At 68.7% G+C, this 7,209-nt stretch overlaps 1 protein-coding gene across 2 annotated transcripts; it reads left to right on the top strand.

Moving 5' to 3' along the window:
• The first annotated feature begins 424 nt into the window (after positions 1–424).
• On the top strand, positions 425–6,445 carry CCHCR1 (coiled-coil alpha-helical rod protein 1). Of its 2 annotated transcripts, none has more exons than XM_067550822.1 (17): positions 425–458; positions 1,091–1,322; positions 1,449–2,001; positions 2,228–2,349; positions 2,435–2,552; positions 2,767–2,877; positions 3,004–3,147; positions 3,368–3,478; positions 3,581–3,687; positions 4,034–4,146; positions 4,558–4,636; positions 4,878–5,002; positions 5,107–5,295; positions 5,384–5,485; positions 5,596–5,747; positions 5,861–5,996; positions 6,280–6,445. In XM_067550822.1, exons 1-17 carry the CDS (start codon positions 440–442, stop codon positions 6,366–6,368), a joined length of 2,502 nt encoding a protein of 833 aa, XP_067406923.1. In that variant the 5' UTR covers positions 425–439; the 3' UTR covers positions 6,369–6,445. The 2 variants fall into 2 exon arrangements, with proteins under 2 accessions (XP_067406923.1, XP_067406922.1); XM_067550821.1 differs by lacking the exon at positions 425–458 and adding an exon at positions 671–875.
• Positions 6,446–7,209: the final 764 nt, after the last annotated feature.

The following is a 7,209-nucleotide window of genomic DNA, read 5'->3' as shown; positions in this document are numbered from 1 at the left end:
GTGGCCTGGCTCCAGGCCCCGCCCCTCCTTTACCTACTGCTCTCTGATTGGTCTTCTGGGGTGATGGGCGTGTCTCCTACCTGTGAGCCCTGCCCTTACTGAGCTCATATTGGTCAGCTATACATGGGGCGTGTCTCTCCGCCCTAATCCCGCCTCCTGCATCCCTGATTGGTCAGCAATGCCTGAGGGTGGAGGCTCTTGATCCGTTCTCAGCGCTGATTGGTCGTTGCTCCTTCATGGACTGTCTCCCTCCCGCTTCACCGCTGACTCCTCCCTGTCGGTGCTGATTGGTGACTTCAGCGAAGGGGGTGGGCCTCGCGCGGGCCGCTCCCCGCTGATTGGCCGGTTCGGGTTCCCGCCGGCCAAGGGCGGCGGCGGTTGTTTGTTGGTCTCGCGAGGTTTCCCGAGAACATGGCCGGGGGCGGGGAGCTGGAGGCTGATGAGCCGGGAGCGGACAGGTGGGGAGCGCGGAGGGGACCAGACTCCCAGCCTGCCCCGCGCGGGGGGAACCGGACTCCCAGCCTGCCCCGCGCGGGGGGAACCGGACTCCCAGCCTGCCCCGCGCGGGGAGGGGGGGGACAGCAGGCGGAGCGTGTTGTGGGTGGGGGGAGCGGGAGGGTAACGAGGGAAGGGGACTGGGAGGGGGCCGGGGCCCAGCGGGGAGTTCAAGGGGGATACCGCGCGTGCGCGGCTCGGGTGTTATTGTAGGGTCTCTGGTCCATCCCCCCTGCTGGGCCGTGGGCGGGGCAGAGACGATCCGATCTGCTCCCTGCAGGCTGGAGGAGTCGCCCCCCCCCCCGGGACCATGGACAAGAGGGACGAGCCCAGGGATCAGCTGGACCCGCCGGCCGCCTTCGGAGCCCCCCGGCCCCCCGGTAACAGCCGCCGCTCTGAGTCCCCCCAGCCCAGCCCAGGCCCGGACGCCTGGGTCCCAGTCCCCATCCCGCTCTCCAGCCCCGCAGGGGTGAGCTCCCTGCCCTGCTGTCCCGGACGCCTGGGTCCCGGTCCCCGTCTCCAGCGGCCTAGGGCTGAGCCACGTGCGGAGCCGCTCCGGACGCCTGGGTCCCAGGCCGTGTCATTTCTCCCGTAGGTCCGAGGGGGCTGATCCCGCCCTCGCATTTCCAGAGCCGGTCGGCGCCTCCTCTGGCCGCTTCCGGAGCGGTGCCCTGGAGGGCAGGGCCGCCCTCCTGTTGGGAGCCCCCAGAGCTGAGAGAGGAGAACCAGCGCCTCCGAGATGAGCTGCAGAGATGGACCGCCGGGGGCGCCAGGGCACCCAGGGGGCGGGCGGGAGCAGAGAGCGAGGAGCCGGGAGCCAGGACCAGGTAAAAGGCCCCGGGTCCCCGTCCCCCTCCGCCCCCCAAGCCTGCCAGGTCCCTACGCTGGGGCTGGATGGGAGCCGGCACCTCCTGGAGGGCAAAGGCCCATGTCCATCTCTCCCTCCCCTGCAGGTCCCTGGACAGGGACGCGGAGCCCCCGGCTGCCCGTCACGCCCTGGCCATATCCCAGCAGGCCGAGCTCATTTCCCACCAGCTGCATGAGATCCAGCGGCTGGAAGCGGAGCTAGCTGGGCTCCGAGTCGCCACCCGCCAGCAGGAGGCCAAGGCAGCTGCCAGGGAGAGCACCGTGGCCTGCCTGCAGGGGGAGCTGGAGCAGCTGAGGGGGAGGAGCCGGGTTGAGGGTGAGGCCCTGAGGGCGGAGCTAGAAGAGCAGAAGAGGCGTGGCCAGGCAGACGCCAATGCCCTGAAGGCAGAGTTGGAGGAGCTGAGGAGGCGTGGCCAAGCAGAAAGTAAGGCCCTGGAGGCGGAGCTAGAGGAGCAGAGGAGGAGTGGCCAAGCAGAAGCCGACGCCCTGAGGGCGGAGCTAGAGGTGGCATCTGAGCGGCACCGGCAGGCGCTGGTGGCGGCGCAGGGGGAGCTGCAGGCAGCACGGCAGGAAGGGGAGGCCCAGACCCAGAGGGCGACAGAGCATCTGCAGCAGGTGCTGGGCGAACACCAGGCCGAGGTGAGTAGGGGGGCTGGGTGCCAGGACTCCTGGGTCCTGTCCCTGGTTCTGGGCAGGCAGTGGGGTCTAGTGGTTAGAGCAGGAGGGTGGGGGGGCTGGGAGCCAGGACTCCTGGGTTCTATCCCAGGCCCTGGGAGGGGAGTAGTGCCTAGTGGTTGGAGCAGTGGGTTCTGGGAGCCAGGACTCCTGGGTTCTGTTCCCACCCCAGTCCTGTCTCTCCCCCCAGCTCTCCCGTCTCTGCCAGGCCCATGGGGCTGAGGTCGGCTCCCTGCGGCAGCGGGCCCTGAAGCTCGAGCAGGAGCTGGAGGCGAGGGGCCAGGAGCACCAGAGCCTCCGGGAGCAGCTCAGGTAGGAACGGGTGCAGGACGGCGCCCCCTGGAGGCGGGAGGCCTCCCTGTCCCCATGCCAAGCCCCTGCTTTCTTCCCCCCGCAGCGCGGCCCAGGCGGAGCTGGCCTCCCAGCAGGCCCTGCTGCAGCAGCTGCGGACCTACGTGGGGGAGCAGGGGAACGGGCTGGGACCCGAGAAGCAGCAGCTGCTGGGCCAGGTGCAGGTGAGGAGGGAGGGGTTTTGGAGGGACGAGCTACGCCCAGTGCAGTTCCCATTGCATCCTGCGGGGGGCAGGACCCCCCCCGGGGCAGGTCTGATCCCCCCCCAGCAGGGGGTGCTGACACACACAGGGAGTGGGGGGTCATTGACACACACATGGGGGGAGCAGGTCTGATTCCCCCCAGCAGGGGGCGCTCACCCCTTCCCCTTGCCCTCAGCGCCTGGAAGGGGAGCGTGACGCCCTGCGGACGACGGTGGAGCTGCTGCAGCTCAGACTGGCCTCGCTCAGCGACATCCTGGCCCTGCAGGAGCTGGAGCTGACCAGGAAGGTAACGGCCCCCTGTGACCACTGGGGGCGCAGTTCCCTGGGGTAGCACATGGGGGCGCTTTGCTGCAGGGGCTGCACTGTAGCCCGGAGTTGATCTGACCCCCCCCGAATCTCCCCCAATCTCCAGCCCCGAGACCCCCTGCAGCCCGAGCCGGCCCAGAAGAGCCAGTCGCTGCTGAGCCGCTGGCGGGAGAAGGTCTTCGCCCTCATGGTGCAGCTCAGGTCCCAGGAGCTGGGCCACGCGGGCGCCACCGACGTGCTCCGGAGGAAGGTGAGGATCTGCCAGAGGGGAGAGGGGGCAGGAGCCAGGACTCCTGGGTTCTCTCCCCAGCTCTGGGGGTGGTGAGTGAGGTCTGGAGGGTTAGCGCAGGGGAGGGCTGGGTGGCAGGACTCCTGGGTTCTCTCCCCAGCTCTGGGGGCGGTGAGTGGGGTCTGGAGGGTTAGCGCGGGGGAGGGCTGGGTGCCAGGACTCCTGGGTTCTCTCTCTCTAGGTGGCAGAGTTGCAGGGTGAAGTGGAGTCGAGGGACCAGAAGGTGGCGCTGCTGCTCCGCAGCCTGCAGGATAAGGCGGCTGAGGCCGACCTGGAACGAGTGAGCAATAAGGTGAGGTCCTGCCCCCAGGGCCTTTCCCCTCCAGGGGGCGCCGGCCCCGATCCAGCCCCAGGGCAGAGCACCGGCTGGGCCTGACGCTCTCCTCCCTCGCAGACGCTCCGGGCCGAGCTGTCTCACCGGGAGGGCTCTGGGCAGCGTCTCCAGGGCCGGGCGGAAGTGGCTGAGGGTGCCCTGCGGCAGCTTGTGGAGCTCGTCAGCAGGTACCGCTTGGGGGTGCCCCAGCGACAAACGGGAGGACCCCTGGGGAGTAGAGGCCTTTGCCCTCTAGGGCGCCGGCTCCGATCCGGCCCCATCCAGGATCCCTGGCTCCGTGGGCAGGTCTGAGCTTGCCGCCCCTTAGCGTGACCTTATAGCCCGCAGCTCCCATCATGCCCCCACTACCCAGAATCCTTTGCTGCAGTGGATTGGCATCCCATCAGCCCTGGGGTTAGCGTGACTGAGGTCACGACCCTGAGGTCGCAGCCCTGGCGGGAGGGACGCAAGGTGTGTGATTGGTCAGAGTGTGGAGGTTGCGCCCTCTGACCCCCCATCTCGTCCTATCGCCAGGCTCCACCAGCAGGTTGGGGGGCAGGAGGCGGAGCTGAAGGCGGCCGCATCACGCTTGGCGGGGCTGGGAAACCGAGTCACCTTCGCCACCAAGAGAGTCGACACCATCCAAGGTGAGAGGGCCAAACTGGAGCAGTGAAACCGACCGATGGGCCCATCTACCCTGGTATCCCGCCTGCCCCATCCAGCCCGGAGTCCCATCTGCCCCAGAACAGACCCACGAGCCCATCTACCCCAGTATCCTGCCTGCTCCAGAACAGATCCCCAGGCCCATCCGTCCTGGTGTCCCGGATCAGATCTTCTCTGGATCTCAGCAGGATACATGAGCCTGCTTCACTTCCTGTCCCGAATTTTTGAGCGGTGGTGCTGTGTGGCTGTTGCCCAGTCGCCCTGCCCCAGACGTAGCTGCATCTCGGTGCTGGGCGAGCCGTCCCTGGGTGATGGTGCTGTGTGGCTGTTCCCCAGCTGCCCCTCCCCAGAGCTAGCTGCATCTCGGGGCCGTAACTACATCTGTGGGGTTGCAGGGCTGGTGTCTCGTAAAGTGGCCCTGGCTCGACTGCAGAGAGATGAGCAGCCCAAGGCCGCGGGCTCAGAGAATGACGGGTGAGTCCTCTCCAGCCCCATGCCCCCTCCAGGGTCAGGCACTAGCCGATGGCACAGGGTTTATAGGGGTGCCACTAGGGAGTGGGGTCTAGTGGTTAGAGCGGGGGGGCTGGGAGCCAGAACTCCTGGGTTCCATCCCTGGCTCTTGGAGGGGAGTGGGGTCCAGGGGTTAGAGCAGAGGGCTGGGAGCAGGATTCGTGTGGGGGCCGACTGACTCCCTCACTCTCCTCTTCCCCCCCAGCCTGTCGCCCGAGGCTCTGCGGGCCGAGCTGGCCCTGCTGCACCAGGAGCGGGACCTCCTGGCGGCCGAGCTGAAGAAGGGGGCCCAGATCCTGGAGCAGCAGGTGGCCGAAGCCCGGGAGGAAGGTACGTGGGCCGGGCTGAGGGGGTCCCCCGCCAACTGGAACGGCAGGGGAGAGGCCCCTGGTCCCGGCTGGCTGATGCCAAACCCCTCTCCCCTCTGGCTGCAGCCGAGCGGGAGCTGCGGGAGGCCACGCGGAGCCTGCGGGAGGCGCTGGAGCAGCAGGAGGAGGCGGAGCGGCAGCGGCACCAGCAGCAGGGGCAGCTGGAGGGGGCGCAGCGGGAGCTGCGGGAGAGCCGGGAGGCAGCCGAGGGGCTGCGCCAGGAGCTGGCCGGCCTGCAGAACGAGTATGAGAGAGGTGCGGGGCGGGGAGAGGCGGGTGGGGGGCAGGGGGCAGCGGGGGGCACTTTCCCCCACCCGTCAGCTAACTGCCCCCCGCCCCCCAGCCCTACAGGAGAAGGTGGCGGAGGTGGAGACGCGGCTGCGGCGGGATCTCGCGGGGCTGGAGCAGAAGCTGAACGAGGCCCGAAGGGAGCACACGAAGGCCGGTAAGAGACACCCCCGCCCCGCCGGCACCCCTCCCTCCCTCCCGCCCGCCCGGTGGCTCCAGGCTCCCCCACAGCCCCGCCAGGGCCCCTCACTTGCCCTCTCCCCACAGTGGTTGCCCTGCGTCAGGCCGAACGGCAGGCAGGCCGGGACAGAGCCAGGAGCCAGGAGCTGGCCCGGCTGCAGGAGGAAGCCAAGCGGGAGGAGACGGCCCGGCTGAGCGCGCGGCTCCAGGCGCTGGAGAGAGACAAGAACCTGCTGATGGTAGGTGCTGCCCGCCTGTCCCTGCCGGTGCCCCTCAGTCCCGACCCGCCCGGGGCTCCCCCGTTGGCCCCACGCGCCCGTCTCCCTGATCCCCGCCTCCTTCCTCCCCCCAGGCCACGCTGCGGCAGGAGGGGCTCCTGGCCCAGTACAAGCAGAACCGGCTGGTGGCTCGGCGGGACCAAGGGGAGCTGGCAGGGCCAGGCCAGCAGCCACCGCCGGGGAAAGGCAGAGCCCGGCCTCCCTCCAAAGGTACGGTCCTGCCGCCAGACCCCTGTTGGGATCCTGCCCCCCCAGTGTGATCTATGCACCCCCCCTGGAACTCACCCTACCAGAACCCCCCAACCTGGGCTACCCCAGATGTTCTTCCAAGATCCCCCCGGCCGGGTTTGTGCCCCCCCCCCCCCCCCGCCTGGACTGTAGCTCCCCTGACTCCCCCGGCATCCCTTTGCTGGCCTAGGGCCCACCCCGAGTTCCCCTGCTGGGATCTACCCCCAGCCTGGGTCCCCCCATGCTGGTTTCCCTGTCCCCGCAGAGAGCCTGGCCGCCATGCTGGACGACCTGCAGAGCCTGAGCTCGGCCATCCTGGGGGACGAGGACGAGGAGACGCCGGCCGGCGAGTAAGGCGGCACCGCGGGGGGCCGGGTTGGTGGCTGATTTTCATAACGTTTGGACATGGAATAAAGATGGTTTGGATTAAACGTGAGATCATTTCATGGGGCCGAGTCTCCCGCAGAACCCAGGAGTCCAGGCACCCCCTGCTCTAACCCTAGCCCCCACTGCCCTCCTAGAACCGGGGAGAGAACCCAGGAGTCCGGGCGCCCGTTCTCCTTGATTGCAGCAAGTGGGGGAGGGGAGCTTGTGCATTGTGCAGTGTCTTCCCCCCCCCCCACACACACAGATGATGTTAATTCCCCTTTTTTCTTAATGATCATCTCTCCACCTGCCCCCCCGCCCCGCCAGCGGGACACCCCCTAACCCCATCCAGGCTGTCCAGGGCCCCCCCATGTCACAGGACGGGGTGGGGGGAAGGAGCGCCCTTCTGGTCTCATGATGAGGAAAGCAGGGGTGGACCCCCCCAGGTTAGCCCGCAGGGCAGTGGTGGCATGGGGGAGACGCCTGAGCCTATTTCCTATAACCCCCGATTTCCTATAACCCCCCCAGCACCCTGGCCCTCCGCCCCTCCCCCTCCCTACACCTCCCCAGGGTCCCTCCCACACCTGGGACCCTCCCCCTCCCAGGCTCTCGTCCTTCTGAGGCCCCTCCCACATCTGGGCCCCGCTCTATCCGTCTCCCGGCCCCCCCACCTGGCCACCTGCCCCACTGCGCATGCGCCCCGCTCAGGCTCTCGCGCTCCTGGAACCCCGCCCCGTCAGGGGCGAGCCAATGAGAAGCCCGCCCCGCGTGGCCCCGCCTCTCTCCTGTCAGACTGGGCCAATCAGGAGCCACTCTTTGGCCCGCTCCC

Source organism: Emydura macquarii, unplaced genomic scaffold (assembly GCF_026122565.2).
Source record: "Emydura macquarii macquarii isolate MOO-44397 ecotype Brisbane River unplaced genomic scaffold, CSIRO-AGI_Emac_v2 contig_1345, whole genome shotgun sequence".
Taxonomy (NCBI): domain Eukaryota; kingdom Metazoa; phylum Chordata; order Testudines; family Chelidae; genus Emydura; species Emydura macquarii.
This window is presented reverse-complemented; position numbering and strand designations above follow the sequence as displayed.